The 25,808-nt window shown below is 50.4% G+C and overlaps 1 protein-coding gene across 1 annotated transcript in view; it reads right to left on the reverse strand.

Moving 5' to 3' along the window:
• The window catches only part of B3GAT1 (beta-1,3-glucuronyltransferase 1), a 46,768-nt gene that overhangs the window by 14,622 nt on the left and 6,338 nt on the right, over window positions 1–25,808 (reverse strand). The window contains exons 2-3 of the mRNA XM_059867179.1: window positions 5,763–5,887; window positions 2,275–2,747 (exon numbers count right to left, since the gene is read on the reverse strand). Coding sequence (XP_059723162.1) covers window positions 2,275–2,747; window positions 5,763–5,766 — 477 coding nt within the window. The 5' untranslated portion in view covers window positions 5,767–5,887. The remainder of the gene's footprint in view (window positions 1–2,274; window positions 2,748–5,762; window positions 5,888–25,808) is intronic.

Below are 25,808 nucleotides of genomic sequence, written 5' to 3' on the forward strand. Positions count from 1 at the left end.
GTTACGGATGTTGGGTACCTTTTCTGGGCAGCATAAGCCCGAAAAAAAGGACACCCATTAACAAAGGATTAACCCTTAAAAGCAATAACCTGTTGCATATTCATAGACCTCGTACATGATGCATAAATTCCATTCAAACACAGGATTCTGACTGGTCATCCTCAGCTTCTTCCTCTGAATCCTAACCGTGTCATCCTGCCTGAGCAAGGCAGGAAGAAGTTCGTCTCTCCTGCAACAAATTCTCTTTCTCTGAAAGACTGAGGTGTCCTGTGACTCCTATCTCGGTGCGAGTCCTTTCTTTAGGAAAAAAACTATCCTACGTAGCACAGTTTCTATTTTAACATTATGTTATAACCTACACAGCCTCTCTGGACACTCCCAGCAGGCAGGACAGTCCTGCCCTGTGGAGCAGGGTGCCTCTGCTCCCTGTGGTCACCAGAAATGGAGCAGAGCCACCAGGGCCCCTTTGGCCACCTGCCCTTGCCAAGGCAGATGCTCTGGATGCCACTCACCCCCAGCACCCTGCCCTGCTCCCTGGCAGGCTCAGCCTCCCTCTCTGCTCTCAGCTCGCTCTCTTAGATCAGGGCTCTCCCAGAGCTAATCTCATCACTGCTAATTACTGCAAACGAGAGCAGAAGAGCTCTGGCACTTGCCCTTCTGCATTATACAGCTGCTAACGGCAGCCCCTGCCCACAGGGAACAATAATGTGTGTCTCCTGCATTTCACAGCACATTTCCTTGGCTCAGTGACCTTAACTGCAGAGACATATCTGAGAGGAGAAGCCTCTGCAAGCACAGCACACGAGTGAATGAAGGAACCCTTTCTGCTTTATTCATGTGAGGAGTCTGACTCAAGATGCTGCTGGAGCCAGCCTCAAAGGGGACAGGGGAAGAAAGAAATTCAGCCTGAATTCACTCTCAGCTTCCAAAGCCTGTGCATTCCTGTGGCTGTACAAGCTGAAGTGAGAGCCATTGGGGAAGGGAAAGAGGCATGCATGAGGAAATAAATAGGAGATCCCTGGTATGAATCCTCTTTTCTCATCCCTTGGTGAAAGAGTTTGGCCTCAAGAGAGCAAGGGAACAAGTAATTTCTGAGCTGGAAGCTAGGTGAGGTACCTGGCACTGTATGAACATTCAAACCTGCAGACAGGAGCTCAGTTAGAGCTCCAGCTGGGCTGGAACAAAGAGCAAAGGTGGGAAAGCCCATGGAAAATCTTCTCTTGCTCAAGCCCAACCAGATTGTCAGGACATGCTGAAATTCAGCCCTGGAGCTGCAAACTTCCAGGGGGAGATCTCAGCCCCCTCTGCCTGCTGATAGAGTTCGGGAGTAGGAATTGCTCCAGGGGGGAAAGGCTGCACCCATCTCAAGGCACAGACATCCCTCCCCCAGGCACTGCATGGAGGGCTCTGCTTTTTCAGGAGGGGAACCAAAATCTCTGACAAACTCCTGCTCCTCGTGTGCACAGCGAGGCAGAGACCAACACAGGGAACATCTCTGAACAAGATGTCCCGGGAAGGTGGTGGCTGTGCTGACACAGCCCAGGGGTGGCTCTGACAGGGTGCTGCTGCTCAGCCAAGGTCTGGAGCAGGCTCCAGGATTTAACCCTGGGGTGGGAGCAGTCAAAGGCAAACAGCAGGGAAGGAAAAGGGTCCCTCAAATGAAAGCAGGCAGGATTTAACAGACAGCCAAGAGGTGGAGGAGGAAGGTGGATGACATCAGATCAGCTGGAATCTCCAGGATGAGGTGAGGAAGGAGGATGGCTGAGGTTTCTTTGCAGTCGGACAGCAGGGGATGTTCCAACCCTAACAAGGCTCCCCACAGGGGAAGGCAGCTCCTCATTAGCTCCCTTTCCATGGAAGCTGCGTGCTGATCACACACCACAGACAAACCGGGGTTCCCATTGCTTCCCACGGGATGCTTTGGCTCTCGAAACACACAGGGTAACAGAGCTCCAGAGAAAACCAAAGCACAGCTGCACTGAGTACAGGACTAACCCACTGCTCCAGGGGGGAAATGCTGCACCCATCTCCTGGCACAGACATCCCTCCCCCAAGCACTGCATGGAGGGCTCTGCTTTTCCAGGAGGGGAACCAAAATCTCTGACAAACTCCTGCTCCTCGTGTGCGCAGCAAGGCAGAGAGCAGCACAGGGACATCTCTGAACAAGATGTGCTGGGAAGGCTGTGGAGCCCAGCATCTCCTCAGCTCACCCACAGCATCCTTCACCCCCTCCCCAGGCAAACCAGCCCATCCATGCCCCCAGCAGGCCCTTACCTCCTCGAAGAGCTCCAGGCTGTAGGTGTTATCATCATCAGCAAAGTAAACAATCCCGGGCTGGCTGTTGTTTTTGTGAAAGGTCTCTCTCAGCCACCGGAGGGCCAGGTTCCTCTGCATGGTGCCGCGGGGGATGCGGGGGTCCCTCATGTCCCCGCGCAGTTTGTAGTTGCGGGGGGTCTCCACGTTCAGGTGGGTGTAGTTGAGCCCCGTGTCCCGCAGCAGGCGGGTGATGAGCGGCGTGCGGCGCTGCGAGTCCTCCACCAGGATCCAGTGCAGGTTGGGCACGTGCAGCAGGGTGTTGGCCAGCCTGGTCAGCTCTGCCTTCTGCACCGGCCGGCTGTAGGTGGGGGTGACCACGTGGATGGTGGGCAGCGTGTCCGACCACGGGGGTGGGCGCGTGTAAACGTATTCTGTCCTCACCACCTCCACTATGTCCCGGTCCGACAGGCAGTATTCCTTGGAGTCCAAGCCTGCAGCGAGATCACGCTGGGAGTCACCACCATCATCTGGGCAAGGGCATGGAGAGAAGAGAGAGCTGCATGGACTCGGGCGTCCAGCACCCCCCGGCTGAGCCAGCGGGTCACCCTCGTGGGTGCCAGGAGAGGAAACAGCCTGGGGTGGAGGCTTTCGTAGGTAAGGGCGTGGATAAATAAAGGAATCAGGGACAAACACACGTGAGAAAAGAAGATTCTGCTGCTAGAAAACCAGCACCAAAAAGAAAAACGGCCTGAGAGCCTGGGATAACTGGGCTGAGTGCTCACAACAAGCAGCTTCAAAAAGCACCCAGAAGAGACAGGATTGTAGAGCAAGCAGGTTTAGATAAAGAAAATAGCCACGTAGAATGGTGATCCATTATCCCTGAAGAGCTCCAGTGCTTTGGGCACCACGCTCAGTGGGGCAGGACTCAGATCTGCACTCAGGAACTGGAGCGCCTGGACTGGGCAGCAGGGAAAAAACTGGTGGAAAACAGCAGGCCAGTGAAGATCTCCAGCATCATGGTCTGGGCAGGACACTGCAGTGCCCCACAGCTCTCTTACAGCCACAGAGAAGTGGGGAAAGACACACTTCAAATGCAGAAATGGAGAGTAGAAATTAAAGCCTGTAATTGTAGATTTTTTCCTGCAGAGACTTTCCCCTGCCTCTAACTAACCTGCCTCAAAAAGGCCCCTCCAGCCTCTGAACAGAACAGCCCCCACAGGGCTGCAGATGTGAGCAATGAACAGCCTAAAGATTGGATACTCTGATCCAAACATACAAAATCCCTGCAAATGTTCCCAACCAGCTCAAGGAAAACCAGTGTTGATGCACCTGCTGCTTTTCCAGGGTGCAACTTCCACTGCAATTCTCCACTGCAGGGCAGCAGGAATGCCACAGTCTGCAGAATGAAGGGGGATCCCCACTCAGGGTGTAAGGCTGCCTCTCCAGTGGGCACAGAACTCTTTGAGCCATAGAGTTTTCAACATCAGGTAACTACCAGGAACTTGAGATGAGAAAGAGCAGGAACAGAGGGCCATTAGATCTGACCCAGCAGGGGGTTACCCATGGCTTTTTCACAGCATGTTATTCTTCCAGCAGCACAGGCTTTGATACCTGAACCAAATGAAACTTTGAAATACCATGGTATTGACAGAGAGGGGTGGATATTTGGGGGAGGGAACAGGGTACATGTTGCTGTCAGGCCCTATGTGCTGCAAAGCTCCTCAGCATCACAGCAGAGCTCTCTGAGAGCTGGAATCAATTCAGAAATAAATCTGTGAAATGCATTGGACACAGACACAAATGTAATTAGCCAGGATGGTGCCCGAGACAGTCTGCAAAGCCCTGCAGGTCAGATCCTCAGCTGTGAGCCCTGGCATGGGGAAGTGCTGCTGTTTGGGCATCTCCAGGTGCACATCTCTCTCAGCACCTGTGAGCAGAGCACTCAGAAACATTCACAAGAACGAAATGATTCCTCTCGAGAGCTTTCAGGTCAGTCTCTACCACCACTCACTTTCTGCTGGGGGCTCTGAGAAGCAGACAAGTGTCTCATCAAGGTCATTGGTGAGCTCTTGACCGAGCCATTGGAGCAGTCCCTGTGCTGTAACTGCAGAGGCCATTCACAGAAAACAGCTTTTAGGGCACTGATCAAACTGCTGTACAGACAGGCAGTGTGGTTTTAGTCATCTTTAAAGTCCTCTTTTAGAGCCCAGTAGATCCCTCATCCTCTGAAACACTGCCCACCTTCCAGAAGGGATCAGAGGCATTTTTACCTGCCCAAAGCTCAGAGGTGGCTGTCAGAAGAAAGGGAAAACTGTTCAGGACAGACTGAACTTCCTGCAGCTCAAACTGCACATCAGAGCATCCAGCAAAGGGATAAGCAGCTATGGAGGATGGGGACAAACACTGAAGAGGGAGAGAATCCCTCAGAGAGGATGAAAGGGTCCTGAAAATAAACTGTTCTTCTTCCCCCAGACCAGCCTGCCCACAGCAGAAGGGCAGAACCAAGAAGGAAGGCGGCAGATGGCAGCTTCTTCCAGCCCCCAAGAGCCCTCACAGCCCTTAGATATTGCTGCTGCCCCAAGAACAGGACCAAACTGGGATGCTTCTGGCCAGAAGGGTTCCCTCAGAACTTCCTGGAGCCCCTGATTTGGGCCAGGGCTGTGTTTACTGCAGTGTGTGACAGGAGTGTGGAGCCAACTTCTCAGAACACTTCAGCTCCCCCAGGCAGGTGAGATCTGGCTCTTGCCTTCACCTTCAAGTGCAAGAGCACTGCTTTTCTGCTTTCCCTAAAAGTGCTCTCAGCCTCAGGTCTCCCAGAGCAGCTGCCTCGAGTGGCAGCTTTGTTTCCTCCGCTGTCTCTTTTGCAGCTTTCCTGCTGGAATAAATTCGTGTGCAGAGGGCTGCAAAGGCCAGCAGGGAGGGAGGGAGGGAATCCTCTCAGGGGACAAAGAGAAGCAGCACTCGGGGCTTAGGCCATAAAGAGCTCTCCAAGTGCAGCAAGCACACCCCATGGCGTGGAGTTGGATGCCTCTGAAGAACCCCTAGGAGCTCTGGGCTGTTCCTACAGCAGAGGTGGGGAGGCTCCTGCATGGGCATGGTCTGGGAGCTGAGATGAGCATGGCTGCCATGGAGGGATGAAATGAGAGAGGAGATGGGGGCGAAGGGAGGATGCACGGGCTTGGCATGGGCTGGTTTGGTTTCTCTCACCCTTGTGCACTGCAAGCAGTGGAGCAATGGTGCTCTGGTGCCAGACGGTGATTAGCAGTGTCCAGGGCAGAACTATCAGCACGATAGCCAGGATGTCTCGTCTCTTCGGCATCTCCAAGACTGACTGGGCCCACAGCTCCTCATTACCTGACAGTGAAAACCCCAGAGACAGAACAGCAGAGCACATGGAGAACAGAAATAAATGGGCAGGAAGGAGCAAGGACAGAGAGAGAGAACGCGAGAGAGGGAGAGAGCAGCGAGGAGACGACTCGTGGGTCTTACCAGTGCTTACAACCCACCCATTGCAGAAGCAGGTTTGGAGGGGCCTCGGCTGCTGAGCCTGGAGCAGGAGAGCACTTCTGCCTTCTGCAGGGCACTGCCGGGGCTGCCAGCAGGAACCTCAGGGACTCACGTGGGAGGAAACCTGCAACACAGAGCAGAGGCCAGTAGGCACTGTGAAAAGTGCATATTGTATGGCTCTATGCAGATATTTACTGTATGTGTTTTGTTGTATTGATTAGTGGTGCTGTATTAACATTTTAAGAGGATGGTAAATGTAGTTCTGTAGTTAAAAGGTAACTTTTGGAGTTAAAATAGGAGCTATGTAAGTGGGATTTTTTTTTTTTTAAGAAAGGAATGAGGTACTTGCACCAGCTAGCAGCCACAGGACACCTGAATCTTTCAGAGAAAAAGAATTTATTGTTCTCTTATCAGAAGAAGCTGCCTTCTTCCTGCTTTGCTCAGGATCCAAGACACGGTCAGGATTCAGAGGAGGAAGCTGACACTGAGCAGAGAGAATCCTGTGTTTGAATGGAATTGATGCATCATGGATGAGCTGTATGAATATGCAACAGGCTGTTGTTTTTAAGGGTTACTCCTCTGTTAACGTGGGTCCTTTTTCAGGCTTATGCTACCCAGAAAAGGTACCCAGACTGTCTGTAACTCTTTGTTTCTATTGTCTCATATTGTCCTAATTCAAATTGTCCAAATTATTATTACTCTAATTGTATTACTATTTTTATACAAATTTTATTCCTATTAAACTTCTAAAATTCTAAAAACAAGTGATTGGTGTTTTTCACAGGCACAGAAAGTACCAGAGCTCTCCTGAGAAGAGCAAACCCCAGGGAGGCAGTGAGCAGCAGCAGTGTCCCACCCCTCCAGGGAGGTGTCCTCTGTGTGTCCAGGGCCTTGCTTTGCCTTTGCATGCCCTTGTCAAGCAAGTCCCTGTTGCCAGGTGAGCTAAAGCTGCTCCGTGCTGCAGTGTCTGAGCCATCCCAGCGGAACAGAAGCTTCCCCTGCAGCCAGCCAAGCCCAGGGAAGGAGCAGAGGCTGCCACAACCACAGCACTGCCTGACACATCAGCACAGGCTGTCACCTGCCAGATCCCCCCCCTTGGCCAGGCAGAGCTCTCGGGGTGGCTGCACCTCTGCTCCTGGGCACAGAAATCCCATTTTTTCCTGATGCCTCAGGAGTTCAGCTTTTCTATTTTCCATCTGTTTGTAACCCTGCAGTTCTTTAGTGCAGAACTCCAAACCCCACACACAGTGGGAGCTGCTGCTTCCCCATTTGGGCAGACACAACAATTCCTCTCCAGGCCTGGCAGTCAAGGACACCTCACTGCCTCAGGCCCCAGAGATGGGAACAAAAGGGAGTTGGGGCAGCAAACTTGGGGTCAATGCCTTCATTAGCTGGAGCTGGAATTGGCAGATTCACCCCCAAAATGCAAATGGACCAAACTTATAAAAGTGTGAAATCTGTGACCCATTGTCCATTTTTGGGGGGGCTTTGTCTGCCCTAAATGTCCCTGAAGGCCCTTCAATAAATAGAAATGCTTTTTATTCCCTTAATTTTGCCTGGCCTCTGTTTTCAGGTAGCCCAAAAAGGCACCAACAGGAATATTCCCAGCAGGTTTTCACTCCTGTGGCCTTTCAGGAAACTCCACAAAAGCTCAGAGTGGCACCCAGTGCTCCCAAATCAGCAGCTGGACAGGAAATCAGCCACTACATCAGCTTAGAGTTGTCCATTTCTTGGGTGCAGCCCCTGGGGGGCTTTGTCTGCCCTAAATGTACCTCAAGGCCCTTCAATAAATAGAGCAGCTTTTTAGTCTCTTAATTTTCCAGCCTCTGTTTTGTACCTGAAGACCCCTCAATAAATATAACCACTTTTTATTCCCTTAATTTTGCCTATTTCAGGTAGCTCTGGACAAAGGCATCATCCCCATCAGCGCTCCCTCAGCTCAGCCCATCCTGCAGGCAGCTCCAGCACAGCCACTTTCAGCTCAGGCTTCCAGCAAAGCTCAGGTTGGCTCCCTCCCCGAGGTGCTGTGCCTGGAGTACATTAAAGTGCCACACTGGCTTAGTCTGATGCAGCACGAGCACATTCAAGATTTAAGCAGGCTGTATTTCAGCCCCAAGCACAGCACTTAGCAGGGCTGCCACGCACCAGGGCAGTTTGCAAACACGGGTAGCAGTTTAGTGCTGCTGCTCCCAGGTGGGGCCACGCATTAGAGGCTGCTAAAAGGGCTGCAGTGCAGGCAGGCAGAGCCCAGGGATGCTGCAGAGGGAGCAGGATGCTCTGGGAAAAGCTCTGTTCTCCCCTGACAGTGGTCTGGGCGTTATCAGATCCCCTCCTGAAATCCCCTCAAGTCTGGTGCCATGCTGCTTGTGCAAATATTTTCCCAGAGCTGGCTTTTTCTTGGGGGCAGACATGGAGAAATCCAGGTTCAGATCCCTGATTAGCCCAAATTGGATTGATCTGAGTTTCCCTTGGCCACTGGGCTGTGCATCCAGCTCGCAGCACTGAGCCCACTTGGAGTGAAACAGCTCCAAGAACTGACAGGTTTTTCCTCTAAAGGAATCTTGCCATCAAGCAATATGCAAGTGGCTGGACAGAATCTGGTTCTTCCAAATTAGCACTTCAATCACAAAGGTATTAATTTACCAGGGAAAACAGGGCTTTGTCCTTAAAACTGTCATGTAAATGTCCCTCAACTCAAGTTTCAGTGAATAATTTCTTTTCCATGCATACAAAATCCAAACTCGTAGGAAAATTCCCAGCCAACTCTAGCAGACAGCCAGTTCCCCAGTCAGAGCTCTCTCATTTGCTTTCAGAATTGGTGAAAGCAGCTTCACTCAGACAAAATAAACCAGGCAGGAAGAGGAGGAATTACTCCAGCAAGCATCAGCCTTCTGCTGCGTCCCTGTCCAGCTCTTGGAGCCAGAGAATTCCTGCTGGCCTCGATCTGCCAGAGCACAGTGCCCTGAGGAAAGAGCATCTGGCCTTGTCCCTGCTGTCCCTGCGTTGCTGACTGTGCCTGAACAGAGGACAAGGAGTGGTGGCACCCCTGGAATCCCCTGATGAAGCTGGAACAGGTCCCTTGAGCATCCCTGCAGGGCTGGGCCTAAGGGGCAGCTGGAAAGGCTGAACACCTTACCCAGGAAAGTGCCTTCCCAGAAATGCACCCAGGACAGGATTCTGCTGCTGGAGAGGGGGTGGGAGGAAATAACAGCTAAAAAAGCCACTCAGAGCCCATTGACAGCCCCTGGCAAGCTGCCACCGTGGGCTGGCATCACCAAATGCCCTGGGCAGCTTCCTCCAGGCACAGTGCCCCTACCTTAAGGCTGCCTTTCCCCTGCCTCCTGCCCATCCAGGTCAATCCAGCCTCATCCCACAGCACAGGCTGGGCTTGCCATGATGGAAAATGGCCCCTTTGTGCTGGGGTGCTGCTCTGCTTCCCAGCCCCTGAGCTCTGGGGACAAGGGGCAGCTCCAGTGGTTTGTGCTTTGCTCTGATTATTTCCATTTGCTCAGGAGCACTCAGCAGCTCCCTGGTCACTCAGCTGTCACTGTGGAGCTGCCCAGGGCCAGCACAGCCCACTGGTGGCCCAGCAGGGAGAGCTGCCAGGCCCAGGGGATGTGCCAGTGCTCCCTTCCCTGTGCCCCAGAGCTCCCTTTGTGCCAGGGGTGCCCCTGGGCCGCAGGTGCCACTCGGATGGAGTGGCTGCAATCAATGTCCCCAAAGGGACACGAGCCCAGGGATGGTGATGGGTGGCTGGCAGGGACATGGAGCCAGAGGCTGACCCCAGTCCTGGCCACGCTCTGCAACACCCAGGGAGCACCACGGGCTCTGCTCTGCAGCCTTCCCTCACTGCTGACTCCTGAAGGGATTTGCTTTTATTGATGATCCTGCCTGAAAGACGTGGTGAGAATTCCTTTGGGGCAGCTGTGAGAGCTGTGAAATCTCCATCCAGAGCATTCCAAGCTTCCCTCTCCACACCCTGATGCCAGGGTGCGAGGTGACACCGGCTCTCAGTGTCACAAAGCCTTGCTCCCCTCTCTCAGCACGTGCCTAAGCTGCCAAAGGTGAAATCCATTTCCTCCTGTGAGCAACACCAGCCAGGAATTACATGGCAGCCTGTGATTTTACACTGCTGGTGATCACAGCCCAGGACAGAGGCTTTGCCCTGAATCCCAAAATTCCCTTGTTGCCAAAGCCAGGTGATGATTTTTGGTGCTGTTTGTGGCACGAGACAAAAATTGGTCTGGGAAAAATGATGCTGCTCTTCAAGGCATTCACTCCACCCCTTCCCCATCATAACAGCACTCTCCTTCTCTCACTGAAGGTGTTTGAAACAAAACCTGCTTCAGATTGTCACTTTTAAACTTCTCTCTCCTCTTCCCCAGGGAAATGAAGGAAGAGGACCAAATTTAAACATCAATTAAAACAATCAAACTCTATTTTCCACTACAGAAAGTATCCTGCCTTTTTTTTTTTTTTTTTTTTAATTTTGAAAAGTGATTTGCAAGCCACAAATCACTGACTCAAAAGTAAGTGATTTTGGGGTTAAAGTACTCCTAAAACAAAGGAGTTTTGCGCGGTTTTGGGAAGAATTGGATGCCACAAGATGAAAGAGATCCCCATCCTCCGGCAGAGGGCAATGGTGTCGAGGAATGGCAACAGGGAAAGGGCACGGATCTAATAAAAAAGCTTTAATAAATCCTGGAGCCACGTGTTAGTAACATGCTGGATTATTAAACACTGAAGGTTCTTTTTTTAAATCAAGTTAATTGGCATCAGCTCTGACACTTGCCATAGGAAGGAGTGATTTGATCTGCAACCTTTATAGTCAGTTTTACCTTCATTCCTCCTCTGGGGCTGCTCAGCCCCAGTGTCATTAATCCTTGGTTTGCCCACACTGAAGAGAAGTGATTTAGAAAATGTTAAACTAAAGAAAGGCTTGATTTGAATTTGTACCTATACATCTTACTGGAGTAAAAACATTGTCTAGATGTGAAAAAAAATGCACCCAAAAATTCCCCAAACAAACGTAGCAAACATTGTTTTGTTGTGCTCCAAACAAACCAGGAAATAATAAACAGATGCTGCCAAAACCTGCAACAAAAGCTGTGCAAAGAAAAATAAACACTCACACTTCAGGAGATTCTCACCAAAAGCTTTTCCCTCCCAAAATCTAAAATCAGGGTTCCTTCCACTTTTGTAGCAGCAGCTGGGGCTGACCCCTGCTGAAAAATTATGCTGGAGTGGCACAAGACAGAGTTGGTCCCTCTGCTCTGCCCACCTCAACCCACAAGCCCTGTGACCCCAAAAACCCTTCTGCACTCCCACCCCAGCTCAGGCAGGCGCTTGGCACAGAAATCAACCCTGGGGATGTGAGTTCAGGGATGTCCTGCCCCCTTCCCAGAGGGGGAAACTGAGGCACGGGGTGGTCACAGCCCAGCAGACACTGGGGACAAGGCTGGGTCAGGACAAGGGGCCAGGCTGGATGGGGTTGGGAACAACCTGGGACAGTGGGAGGTGTCCCTGCCCATGGCAGGGGTGGGACTGGATGAGGTTTAAGTTCCTTTCAACCCAAACCAGTCTGGAATTTCGGGATTCTGGAGCAGCTCTGAGCTCCAGGTGCTCCACACTCATCCCTGTTGCTTTCCACACTTCCTGGCAGGGGATGGGCATTCCAAGCCTCTGTCTAAGATTTTTGGTATTTGGCAGAGCAGGCTTGTAAAGCACAGGCTAAAAATAAAGGTAGTAATAAAAGCCTCTTGCTCGTTAATTACTCTGTAAGCCATTACTGCCTAAAAACCCCATAACTTTAATGGGGGCTATTATAAGTATAGTAGCAAAACTGTGCAGCTAATTAGTGTTTAGTTATTAAGCAGAACATAGCCAGAACTGAGTAATGAGCACACAGAATTGCTGCTTCTTGGAGGATTTAATCAGGGGTGGTGTTTTCAAGCTCAGATTCTCCTGCTGCAGGGGACAAAAGGACAGAGGGTTTTCAGGCCAGCCCTCGCAGACAGCTCTGAGGGGCAATGGCCATCCCTGAGCTGATCTGTGCAGCACAAACCTTGGACTGCAAGTCAGCAAAGGGAAGGAGAATGACCAGAAATGTTTCAGGTCTCCAGGAGAATCCTTCCAGCTAGAGGAGCCCTGGATTCATCCATGAGAATCCAAATTTTGGAGCCAATGCTGCAACGGAGGGTGAGGGTTTGCATCATCTCTTCACCCAGCATTTGTTTTCTTCTTTTAAAAATTGAAATAATTCATATGGCCAGAAGACAGAAATAATGAATTCTTCTTTTTCTGTTTATTTGTTTGGGGTTTTTTGGTTGGTTTTTTTTTTTAGATTTCAGAAACCCAGAGATACTGGAAAAGCCTGGTAAGGAAGCTCAGCCTCTGGAGGCTGTTCTTTCACTCAGTATTTTCTCCAGCTTCTACAAACCTACAAACCCCTTGCCTTGGCTACAGAGCCATTCCTTGTGTTTCCCAAGCTTCCACAGAAACTGAGGCACAAAATTCCCCTGACCTTGCAACATCTGAGGCAAAACCCAGCCCACTCTTCCCTTCCAACCTGAGCCCACAAATGGGATCAAGAACACAGATTATCTCCCAGAAAAAAAAAATAAAATAAAAAAATTAACCAAGCTCCTCCGAACAACACTTAAATTTTAAAGCAAGCATGAGAAAAGTGGATCAAGGGAGCTCAACACAAGCACAATTAGCTGCTGGAACTTATTGCCACAGGATACTGAGAAGAACAAGAACTTAACAGGATTCCAAAAAGGATTAGTTGTGTATGTGAATAAACTGCATATCCAGAATTAGAATGAACCACCCACCAGTTTGGAAAACATAAACCCCCTTGAGTTTCAGAGCTTCAGCCAAGTTTTAACAAGCATCAGAAACTTTCTCCTCTCCAGAATAATCCCTGCTCCGTGGTAGAGTCAGGACAGGAGGTGTGGTGGCACTGCTCTCATGCTGTCACTCAGTCCCAACATTCCACTGCTCCCAACAGCAAAGTGCACCTCCTGGAAAAGCTTGAAAATATTGGATTTATTGTCCTAAATGTGTTTGTTTTTCTGCACAGGCTCTCACATTGCAGTCATCACCACAGTGCCCAGGCGCTGTCCGGATTCCTCCTTAACTACAGGCACTGCACTTCCTCTCCTTGCTGCTGCAAAGGGATCTTTCCCAAGGCTGGAAAAGGCAGGAATCCTTTGATTAAATGAATTTAGAAAGGGCTGAACTTGTGCTTTGCAACCTTCTTGTGCTGAGCAAAGCAGGAGCAAAAAAAATGTGTCACACACACACTTGGCACCAGCAGTGGCGAGGCTGCTGTGGGTCCTGGGAATGGCACCAGATTTAGGGACCCCTTCTGCTTCCAGATGTGAGAAATGCTGCTCACTTCCAAAACTTGGAAAGGTTTATTAAAACCTTATCAAAAATACAACAGAAGACTGAATAGAGAGAATATTACAGTGCTGGGAGCAGAGGATTGTTCCCACCATGTGCTCACCCACACCATGGTGGTTTGGCCTTTTAACCCTTTATCCCCTCCCAAAATTCTGTCCATCCACTCCTCCTTCCCTGCCCAGGGGTGGAGATCACTGCCTTAAATCTTGATTGGAGGCCAGCTGTTGCCATGGTAACAATCCCACCCTCCCAAACGTCCCAAACCCAGGGCACCCCCTGATAAAAACACAAGGGGGTAAAACACAACTATAAATCTATATAACTATATTTAGTTATAGTTATATAGAAAATCCATAGAGTTATCATTTATAAACTTGTAATATATAGTTATAATAGTCATATATAATAGTTATAGTAGTTATATATATATATATATATATAATAGTTATAATATAATAGTTATAGATACTAGTAGTAATAGTTATATATAACTATTAAATATATTATAGATATATAATTATTATAACTATTGTATATAACTATTATAACTATTATATATAATAGTTATAAAATATATAGTCTAGCTATATATAATCTATAGAACCATAAACCTGTAAAACTGTTCTTAACATATATCCTTTATATTTCCCTTTTAAGTGTTGAGTCAACCATGGCATTCTCATGTGCCAGGCAGAGGATGCTCTGCTCTGCCAGGATTGGCAACACCAGGAAGCTGTGCCTTGGCTCAGGTGTGGGTTGAGGAGGCCTCTCCTGCCCCCAGTCCTCCCTGATGAAGGGCTGCACTTCACACCTGGTTTTTAGAAGCCTCTCTCCCGAGATTGAAAAGCTGTTTGACTTACAGCCCACTCCCAAAATAGAAAGGCAACAGGGAGTTGCTTTGCTTTGGGAAACTTGTTGGATTTTGTTAAGGTTGCTGGTGGAAATGCTCCAACAATTGGCTCATTTAAGGGTTTCTCCAGCCAGCTCTCCTCATCTGGTGACACCCGACACCTCGAGCTGTCCCCCTCTGCTCAGCCCAGCCCACATCAGCCCTGCCAGCATCAGACACATTCCCAGGCTCTCCATTTCCACCTCTGTGCTCTGCATTGCACCGAGTGTGTGTGCACTGCTGACTCCCATGGATCTGAAAAAGTGACATTAACAAAGGATGACCCAATTTCAACGAGATCGGGCTCAATTCCACAGCTCCATAATAGGCTTTGCATATGCTTTGTCTGAGGGGTTTGGAGGCAGGAGCTGCCACGTGACACCTCAGGGGAGCAGGTGACAGGTCACAATGACCAAACTTCACTTTTCCAGAGGAAAAGCTCCACCAACCTGCAGGCCAGCCAAACTGCATTTCTCCAGGATGTGCAAGGCTGAATCATCGAGCCAAATGTGTCAAACCTTCCCTTCCCTTCCCTTCCCTTCCCTTCCTTCCCTTCCCTTCCCTTCCCCTTCCCTTCCCTTCCCTTCCCCTTCCCTTCCCTTCCCTTCCCTTCCCTCCCTTCCCCTTCCCTCTCCCTTCCCTTCCTTCCTTCCCTTCCCTTCCCTTCCCTTCCCTTCCCTTCCCTTCCCTTCCCTTCCCTTCCCTTCCCTTCCCTTCCTCCTTCCCTTCCCTTTTCCTTTCCTTTTCCTTTTCCTTTTCCTTTTCCTTTTCCTTTTCTTTCCTTTTCCTTTTCCTTTTCCTTTTCCTTTTCCTTTTCCTTTTCCTTTTCCTTTTCCTTTTCCTTTTCCTTTCCCGTTCCCTTTCCCTTTCCTCCCTTTCCCTTTCCCTTTCCCTTTCCCTTTCCCTTTTCCTTCCCTTTCCCTTTCCCTTTCCCTTTCCCTTTCCCTTTCCCTTTCCCTTTCCCTTTCCCTTTCCCCCTTTCCCTTTCCCCTTCCCCTTTCCCCTTTCCCCTTTCCCTTTCCCCTTTCCCTTTCCCTTTCCCCCTGTACCCAAGGAAGCCTAACAAGCAGAACACAACAACAAAAGGAGGCAGGCTGGTGCTCACTGATGCTGGATTCAGGATTCCATCACCTCCACCACCCCACAGCTCGTGCTGGTGATGGTGAGAGAAGCCCCAGGCTTTCATCCCCTGTGTGAATAATTGCTGGAGGATGCTGTGGGTAGCCCTGGGCTGGTGAGACACGCTGGGAGCTGCCTCCCCTCACCTGGGAAAATTCACAAATCCAACCCTCCAACAGGAAGAGCTGTGCCCAGCAAGCCACAAGGGCTCATTTTATCTCCCAATTCCCAAAATTCTCAATTGCAGACCTGGAGGTGAGACTGCTCTCCTCCCACACCCAGTGCCAGGGGGCACAGCAGCGTGGGACACACCTTTGGCATCACCTGGCAGCAGCAGCTGCCCCACAGCCATCAGCACTCACTTTTAATTAAAGAGCTCTTCCCTACCCCGGGAAGAAAATAAATCCTGCTCTATTTAAAAGGTGTTATTAATAACCTGATTCTAATGTATAAAAGAAAAGGGGAGAAAGAAGCTTGCAGAGCTGTGAGCAAGTTCTCTCTCCCACTGCAGAAAGCCACCACTGAGTTCTCCAAACACCTTAAAAAGAGATTTAGTTCTTAAAAACATGATTGTTCTCTTTTCAATAGCTAACATCAAATATCTTAAAGGTGTTTTTTTTTTTCAAAAAAAACCACGAAGGGATCCAAATTCTCCATCACTTTTGGAAGCAGCAGCAGCTGCTGCAGGAACCAGTCCCTGAAGACAGAGGTGAAGCAGAAACTGCTGTGCAGGAGCTGTGGCCACTGAGCAATGTCCAGGCTGGGAGATGCTCCAGGAAGACAGGAGAGTTCCTTGCCCTGGGGGCAGAGAGGGGCTGCTCCTGCCTGGGGGAGGCACAGTGCTCCTGGCACTCTGGAATCCCAGGGATGTGAGTTCCCAGCTGGCTTCACCTCCCTGCTCCCCCCACAGGGGCAGCTCGGAGCTGGGGGAGCCTGAAGGAGCAGCTGTGATGGTCAGAACCCAGAGCAGCCAGGCTGGGAATTTCAGCTGAGCAGGGTCTGGGTGTCCCCCTGTTCTTCCAAAGTTCTTCCAAGCCTTCTGATGTTTACGTTTTTGTAATGGGGTTTCTCACACACTTTTCATGTAAATAAAGATTGGTTTGCATTCCTTTCTGGAGGAGAATTGATGGACTGCTGGTTTGACCAGTGTGGTTGGAGAGGTGGCAATTTCATCCTCCAATCCATGGTCACTTTTGAAAGTCTGTAAATATTGGAGCTGGGAAATAAACTGCTCTCTTTTTACCTTGGGCATCTCAGCTTGTGTGTGTGTGTCATTCATTTTGTGTCCTGTTGTGACATCTGGATAAACTCCTGTTTAAATTCCTGCCTTATTCCAAACCACCTTTCCACTGCAGAGCTGCCAAGGCTCCCAGGGTAATTGCTGCACCCTGAGCCACAGTCCTTGTCCCCTCCTGTCCCAGCCACCTCAGAGCACATCCCAGCACTGCAGGAACAGACTCATGGCAGAGCAGTGCCAGTCACAGTGATGCCTTAGGATTTTAGCTTTGGTATTTTGCATCTGTTTGAAATAGATGATATTATATTTAATACTACTCCTAATAACAATAAATTATATTTAATAATAGTATATTATTATATTTTCCATCTATTTGTAACCTGCAGTTCTTTAGTGCAGAACTCCAAACCCCACACTCAGTGGGAGCTGCTGCTTCCCCATTTGGGGCAGACACAACAATTCCTCTCCAGGCCTGGCAGTCAAGGACCCCTCACTGCCTCAGGCCCCAGAGATGGGAACAAAAGTGAGTTGGGGGCAGCAAACTTGGGGTCAATGCCTTCATTAGCTGGAGCTGGAATTGGAAGAACCCCAAAAATATCTGAAATTGGAATAACCCCCAAAATGCAAATGGACCAGATTTATAAAAGTGTGAACCCCATGACCCATTGTCCATTTTTGGGGGGGCTTTCTATGCCCTAAATGTCCCTGAAGGCCCTTCAATAAATAGATCTGCTTTTTATTCCCTTAATTTTGCCTGGCCTCTGTTTTTAGGTAGCCCATAAAGGCACCAACAGGAATATTCCCAGCAGGTTTTCACTCCTGTGGCCTTTCAGGAAACTCCACAAAAGCTCAGAGTGGCACTCAGAGCTCCCAGCTCAGCAGCTGGACAGGAAATCAGCCACTACATCAGCTTAGAGAGAAAATTCCCAGCTCCCACCCCATTAGATGGCTCCTTTAAAGGGATGAGGCTCAAATCCTGATCCCTGCTCAGTGCTGGGTGCCCACACAGGAGTCACTAATGGGACTGAGGAATTAACATTGATTCTTTGATGCCATAGCGTGGAAAGGGAAGTGGGGGGGGGATTTGGCATGATTAAGCAGATGCCTAACTGTAATTCAGCAGCTTGCAGCCCAATCAATTGGTGCTCCCAGTCCTGCAGTCCATTAGTGCAGCCACAACCTACACACTCTGCTAGAAGGTCATTTTCAAATGGTCTCCCCTGTGGATTTTTGCTCCCTGCCCAAATTCTGAGCCTGCAGGATCTGCTCAAAGGAAGATACAGGGCTCCCTGAGGTGCTCTCATCATCCTTTGCTCACCAGGTCTCTCCCCAGGGAATATGAACTTCTGCCTTCCTGGGAACCTTTGACATCTCAGTGATGCCTCAGGTGTAACTTTTATATTTTCACATTCTGTGCTGCTTTAGTGTGAGGGTCTGGGCTCACACCAGGGCATGGTGAGCTCTGTGCACAGAGCAGGGAGACAAAACAGTTCCTGCTCCAGCTGGGCACCAAGGACAAATGATCCAAATCTCAGCTCAGGAGCACAAACCCCGTGGGCTGGAGAGAGAAAAACAAGGGTGGGACTGGCTGGGCTAAAGCTGGGATGGGACAATGAACTGCAAGGGGCAAATGGAGCAGAGCTGATCCCAGGGAGAGACCCCGGGAGCGCTCGTGCATTTTGGGGCCATTTTGGGTCATCTTGGGTTCATTTTGGGGCCATTTTGGGTCACCTTGGGGTCATTTTGGGGCCACTTTGGTTCATCCTGGGTGCATTTTGGGGCCTTTTTGGTTCATCCTGGGTTCATTTTGGGGTCATTTTGGTTCATCCTGGGTGCATTTTGGGGCCTTTTTGGTTCATCTTGGGTGCAGCCCTGGCTGGGCTCTTGTGCTGCCCAAGGTGCATCCATGGAGGCTTTTTAATAAATCCCTGCCTTATTCTGCAACTCTGCCCAGTCTCTGTTCTAGGCCAGCCTGCACAAGGCATCACCAGGATAACTTGGCCCATTCCATGTGAGAGGTCTTTGGCAGGGAACCATTCCTTCCCTTCCACCAGCCCAAACCCCCCTGTGCCAATCCAGTAAACCCGGAGCTGCTCCAGCACTGCCTGAGGAAATGGGATTTGGCTCTTAGAGGGAAAGGCACAGGATGAATGTTCAGGCTTGTCCAGCTTCCAACCCCAGCCTGGTTGTGACTCTGGCTTCCCTGTGGCTGAGTTATTTTGGCTCAGCTCACCTCAGTGAGATGGAAATAGCTGCCCACTTTTGGCCAGGAATCTCAGGGAGCTCAGGGGCTGAGCCCAGCGATGGCAGAGGCACCAATGCTGGCAGAGCCCAGCTCTCACCAGTCCTATGGCCTGGAAAAGGTCATTTCTCCTGAATTTAGAATTACTCAAGGTCCAAGCCCATCCAGATCTTCTGAATGAGAAATGGAGGAGCCAAACTTGTGCCTTAGGATTTCAGCTTCTCTATTTTCCATCTATTTGTAACCCTGCAGTTCTTAGTGCAGAACTCCAAACCCCACACACAGTGGGAGCTGCTGCTTCCCCATTTGGGGCAGACACAACAATTCCTCTCCAGGCCTGGCAGTCAAGGATCCCTCACTGCCTCAGGCCCCAGAGATGGAAACAAAAGGGAGTTGGGGCAGCAAACTTGGGGTCAATGCCTTCATTAGCTGGAGCTGGAATTGGCAGATTCACCCCCAAAATGCAAATGGACCAAAGTTATAAAAGTGTGAAAACCATGACCCATTGTCCATTTTGGGTGGGTTTTGTCTGCCCTAAATGTCCCTGAAGGCCCTTCAAAAAACAGATCTGGTTTTTATTCCCTTAATTTAGCCTGGCCTCTCTTTTAGGCAGCCCCAAATGGCATCAAAGCAGAAGCTGGAGACAGAATGAAGCTGAGAATTGCACTCCTCATAACTCAGGGAGCACGAGGTTGTCACAGGAAGAAAAGCATCCCCCAGTGCTGGCCAGCATCACTCCTCAGCCCCTGCCCTTCCCAGGAGCATCCTCAGCCCTTGGAAAAGCTTGTCCTGCTTGGCCAAGCCCCATCCTGCCACCAAATACTCCCCCAGAGAGTCTGAGCAGCAGGGAACTCTGATCTACAGGTGGCTGAGGGCACACAGCCCTCACCTGGCACAGCCAGAGCTCCCTGAGGGACACCCAGCTGTTGGGGGGTTGTGGGGGCCCCCAGGATGAGGGGAGAGATGAGAACTGACTCCAAGTTCTCGGAAGGCTGATTTATTATTTTATGATATTATATTAAAATTAAACGATATACTAAAACTATACTAAAGAAAGAGAAAGGAGACCTCAGAAGGCTGGACAAGAATGAATAATAAAAACCCATGACTGACCAGAGAGTCTGACACAGCTGGGATTGGTCATTAAATAAAAACAATTCACATGCTAAGTAAACAATTCTCTAAATCACATTCCAGAGCAGGAAAACATGGAGAAGCTGAGGCTTCTCATCCTCCCAGGAGAAGAAATCCTGGCAAAGGGATTTTTCATAAAATATCATTGTAACACCCAGACTCCCCTGCAGGCTTTGCTTGCAAGGTGAGGTGCCAGATGAGCCCTTGGGGAGCTCTGAGGAGCTGGGGGGGTTTGTAAGGGCTGCTCTAAGAATATTGTAATCACGCAGTAATTATGGCACATCTCAAATCAACCAGGCAAATCACAGTGTTATTATTATTACCACTGTCACCAGCCCTGCCTGGCAGAGATCAGGGCCTGCCCGAGGAGGGAGCAGGGCTCAGGGGACATCCCCAGAGCTCCAGCTCACCCCCTTCAGGGCTGCCCAGCCCACACCCCACCAGCCTGGCAGCTCCTTCCTTCCTAGGACCACGGCTGTACTTCCCTCAGCTGCACCTCAAGGTACCACACGTAATTAGTCAGGTTGATTTTACCTTTTTTTTTTTAATTAAACAACTATCTTCAAGCACAAGAGCAGCCCTTGTGATTTGATTGGAGCTGTCAGTCTTTCAAATGTCATTCCTATAGATGACTAATCTTTAAAAACATGAGTTACTAAACTCATTGACTCAGTTGATAATGAGCCAGAGCGTGATGGTTGAGACAGAGAGAGAGGAGGCAGAGCTGCATGGGGCCACTGCAGCTCCAGGGCCTGGGGCTCCCTGGGAAATGCAGGCTGTGGAAATGAGGATGTGGCACATCAGGGAGGGCACCTGGGCACTCCTGGTCCTCCCAGTCACTGTCATGCTGAGAAAAGAGAGGATTTGCTGGTTCTCAGCCTCTCGGAGTGTGCTGGTTCTCAGCACACAGTGAAGCCATTTCTTCCCATCCTGCCTCTGGAGCAGGATTCCCTGCACTCCCTGGTCCCCCTTTCCCACATCCCCCCAGTGTAGCACAGCTTTGGGAAGCACCCCAAGCTGTACAAGCTGAAAGTGTCCCACAGCAGGAGCAGCAGAGGGGGCACCTGCTGATCCCACCCCAAATGTGGATTGTTCCCCACTCACAGCTGATCCCATCCCAGATGTGGAATGTTCCCCACTGCACAGGCTGATCCCATCCCAGATGTGGATTGTTCCCCACTGCACAGGCTGATCCTATCCCACTTTTGGAATGCTCCCCACTGCCCAGGCTCTGTGCCCAGCCTGGCTCCCAGCCCTGCAGAGCTCCCACCCTGCTCTGCACGGGCATGACCCAGGCTCTCAGGTGAGTTATTTATTAGCTCTGAGCCTCTTGCCTTCAGGGCCTGCTGGAACAAGGCAAACAGGGCTGCCAGGCAAGGCAGAAGCAGTGCTGGCAGCATTTCCAGAAGACAAACGGGTGGAAGGAAGGAGGTGCACGTGTGGGGTGACAGCTTCAGGGATTGCCACCAGTCCTTTGTCACCAGCAGCTTCACAGCTGTCACACCTCCCAAAGCCAAGGGACAGTGGCAGGCACAGAGCTCAGGTCCCCCTGCTCCCCTCCCACACATGTCCTGCCAGTGCAAACCCCCCAAACCCCCAAACCAGGACAGGTTTGTGGTGTGCAGCATTTCCCTGAGCCCAGCACCTGACAGCAATCCCTGCATCCTCCCAATGCCACAGCCTCCACAGAGGGCAGAAATTGGCAGCTCCCCCTCCTCCCCTCCTTTGGGCTTTATTTATAGAAAGGCACCTTATATTGCCTTTTTTCCTCTTTCCTGAGACACAATCCCCACCTGCAGGATCCAGGCAGATCCCCCTTGCTCTGGGGGCTCATCTCAGAGTGGGTTTATTCACAGCTGTGCCTGCCAGGGCCCTCTCTGTGCTCCTCTCTGAACCCTGGCTGCTTGCACTTGGGAGAATTTCAGAGTTAAAGGAATGAATAACTTAGAATAACTAACTCCAAGGGAGATGAGGCTTCAAACTGGGCCACCCAGGAGTGAGCTGAGCTCTCACCACGCTGCCTCCCAGCCTCAGAGCTGTCCTTTTCCACACAGCTTCCAACCCATCTTTTCAATACTCCCCGCTTCAGCTCTAGTCATTTTTTGTCCCTGCTAAAAATCACGTCAGGAGTGATGCTCCTTGATGTGACAAACAGGAGGCAACACTTCCAAAGCCTCCCAGAAGGTCACTCCAGGAGCTGCACGCTCTGGGAAGATGAATATGTCCGAGTCATGCCTGCTGAATGTGACACTATTATAAGAAAGACACTGGCAGAATTATTCATCAGCAGTGACTTCTGGGCTCCAATCTCCTTAACCAGCTGCTGTCCATCCAAGTGGATCAGAGCCCATCTGAACAAACCCTGGGCTGTCCCCAGCAGCCCACAGCACCCAGAGCAGCCTCCCCTGGAGCTCTGCAGCCTCTGGGGAGCCAGGCATGGCAGGAGGGAAGGAATATTCCTGCATCTCAGGCTGCAGGGAGCAGGCAGACAGTGCCACAGAGTGCTGGCAGCCTCTCAAAGGTGGCAGCCTTGTGCCAGATTATCCTTCCCTCTCTCCCAAATTAGAAGCAGAGCGTGCCACTAGAAAGTCAGGTGAAGGCTGTCTCTCAAGGAAGAGAGAGGCTGCCTCTGACAGCATCCTGCTGGTCTGAGCACAGCCAGGAACTCCCAAAAACCCCACAGGGTTCAGCTCCAGGAACTCCCAAAAACCCCACAGGGTTCAGCTCCAGGAACTCCCAAAAACCCCACAGGGTTCAGCTCCAGGAACTCCCAAAAACCCCACAGGGTTCAGCTCCAGGGACTCCCAAAAACCCCACAGGGTTCAGCTCCAGCCTCTGGGCTCTCCCAAACCTGCCCAGGTCAGCCATGCCCTGACCTGCAGCAGAAGCTGTGCTGGGATTTATTCACAGCACCTGTGATGTAAACACTGCTCTCCTGCCATGGACACAGCCAAGGAAGCCCCTCTGGGAGGCAGAGAAATGGCAAATATTTGCAAATATTTTTAAAATAAAAATTAAAATAATAAATTAGAATTTTTAAAGTTCTGCAAACTACAAATATTCACCTTCCCCAGCCCCAGAGCCCAAGCTGGGCAGTGCTGTATGACACTAATAATATATAATATAATATAATATAATATAATATAATATAATATAATATAATATAATATAATATAATATAATTAATATAATATAATATAAAATATGTACTACATATATATTATATAATACATATATAATACATATATGTGTAGACATATATAATGTGTATAATAGACAATATTATATACTCTCTATATAAAAATATGTTGTTATATAGAATGTATATATATAATGTAATATAATGTAATGCATATATAATGTAATTATAGAATATAATATACAATATATATGCATAATATAATACAATACATATATGATATCATATATTTTCATATAAATATACACTTATACACTCCTGCTGACTGCAGAGGACACCAAACCACCAGCCAAGCCCCCTCTCTGCCTCAGTCACAGCCATTCCCACCCAAACATCCCCTCTGCCCCTCTCCAGCCCCCAGCTCAGCCCAGGACTGCCTCATCCCTGTGCCTCCCCCCTCCTCCAGGCACCCAGCCCCCTCCAGCTCTGCCTCTCAGCAGCCATCACGTGCATCTATTATTCAGGAGAAATATCAAGTTATTCATGAGCCAAACCGGTCTCCAGGTACTGCACCCAGCCCAGCAAAATCCCTTCTGCTGCTTGCTCTGCTCCCAGCCTGAGCTCAGGGAGAGGAGAGGGATCTGCTCTGGCTTGGAGCCCTCATTTAGGGGCATTTGTGGTTATTCTGTGAGGAGAGGAGGAGCAGCCCTGCCAGCCCCCCTCACCCCTGCCTGATGTCCCTCCAGGTCCCTCAGCTCCTGGCCAGAGTCCAGCCTGGCCCCTGGGCTGCACTGCCAGCTCCCCACAGCACAGAGGGCACCGAGGGCACCGAGGGCACAGAGGGCACCAAGGGCACCGAGGGCACAGGGGGCACAGAGGGCACAGAGGGCACTGAGGGCACAGAGGGCACCAAGGGCACCGAGGGCACAGGGGGCACAGAGGGCACAGAGGGCACTGAGGGCACAGAGGGTACAGAGGGCACCGAGGGCACTGAGGGCACTGAGGGCACAGAGGGCACCGAGGGCACAGAGGGCACAGAGGGCACCGAGGGCACTGAGGGCACAGAGGGCACAGAGGGCACCGAGGGCACCGAGGGCACAGAGGGCACCGAGGGCACCGAGGGCACAGAGGGCACAGAGGGCACTGAGGGCACCAAGGGCACCGAGGGCACCGAGGGCACAGGGGGCACAGGGGGCACAGAGGGCACAGAGGGCACAGGGGGCACAGGGGGCACCGAGGGCACAGGGGGCACCGAGGGCACAGGGGGCACAGAGGGCACCGAGGGCATCGCTCTATCACACAGCAGGGGACACCCAGCCCTGGCTGCACAGAGCAGCTCCTGCTGCCTCCACCCAGGTGTGCTGGTGAGGATTCACCCCAGCTGATCCCTGCCCTGGGCTGGACCCCGTGAGACCCCCGGGATGATTTCTGTCAGCCCTGCCCCTCATCCACACAGGCAGGAAATGCCAGGGCTCTGCTCCGTGCTGGTGCCACAGCCTGGGCAGGAGCAGGGTGGGACTGCAGCTCTGAGTGTGGCTCACTGCACTGGCAGCATCCACAGCCCTCCTGGAACCACAAAACACCCCAGTGCAGACCACAACAACCCTAAATCCTGCACTGGAGCACCCAGAAATGCTGCAGCACGCTGGTGTGCTTCTGCTGGGCAAGGAAGGCCTTGGGGAAACGATTCCACAGGAATAATTCCTACCACAGGACTGCAGGGTGATGGGTTTTGGGGGGTTTTTGGGGGTTCTTTTGGGGTTTTTATTTGGTTTTTTTGTTTTTTGTTTTTTTTTTTGGTTTTGTTTTGTTTTTGGATTTGTTTCGGATTTCGTCTTTTTTTTTGGGTGGATGAGGCTGACATGAGCTGAAGCTGGACCAAGTTCCCTTGGATTCACTGGTCCCAGCATGGTTCCAGGTTTGCTTTTTGTGTCACAATCTCTGGAATTCAGCTGGAAAAACCACAGGAGATCCCTCAGCCTGTGGGGCCAGGGCAGTGTCACCCCCCAGCCTGTGCTGCTGCTCCCTAAAAAGCAGGATCCCTACAAGGACATCGAGTCCTGGCCCTCACAGAGCCACCTCTGTGAAGAGAAATCCATTGGGACACCTTTCCTCTTCAGCTGTAGGAGCAGCTGGACAGCTGGAAAACACAAAGGGTGAATTCCAAGGAGCTCAGCCAGAACTCCAAGGTGGAATTTTACAGCCAAGTCCAAAGGGAGGTGACCCAGGCACCCACCTGTCACTGTCACATTTTCTAGAAAAATCCCCTTGCCCAGGATTCTTCTCCTGGGAAGCTGAGAAGCCTCAGAGAAAAAGGAAACAATAATTATCTGATTGCTTCTCCTGTGTTTGGCTGCTTTGGAAGGCTGGAAATTTTTTATCCACAGGTGATTGTTTGATTGGTTTCTGCTGTGAATTGTTTTGACTTATTGCCCAATCAGTGCCAAGCTGTGTCAGGACTCTGGAAAAGAGTCTCAAGTTCTTATTATTATTCTTTTTAGCCTTCTGCCTGCATCCTTTCTGTATTCTTTAGTATAGTTTAGTTTAGCATTCTTTAATATAATATAGATCATAAAGTAATGAATTATCCTTCTGAGAACCTGGAGTCAGATTCATCATTCCTGCCTTGTCTGGGGGTTGGATTGTTGGGGGACACAAAACTCATGATGGACTTTGGACCTGGTTAACATAGGGGTTTGATGAGAGGATGCCTTGGCAAAAGCAAATGGAACTTTGAAAATTAGACCTGGATTGCAAGAAGATTCAATCAAACAGGTTTAAGGGAAAAAGAAAATCCCATTAAACTCTGCAAGCAGGAGATGCTGTTGTATGCTCAAGTTTGTGTATGTGATTTTAACCTAATCATTGCACTACA

The sequence above is a fragment of the Haemorhous mexicanus genome, chromosome 24 (genome assembly GCF_027477595.1).
Source record: "Haemorhous mexicanus isolate bHaeMex1 chromosome 24, bHaeMex1.pri, whole genome shotgun sequence".
Taxonomy (NCBI): Eukaryota; Metazoa; Chordata; class Aves; order Passeriformes; family Fringillidae; genus Haemorhous; species Haemorhous mexicanus.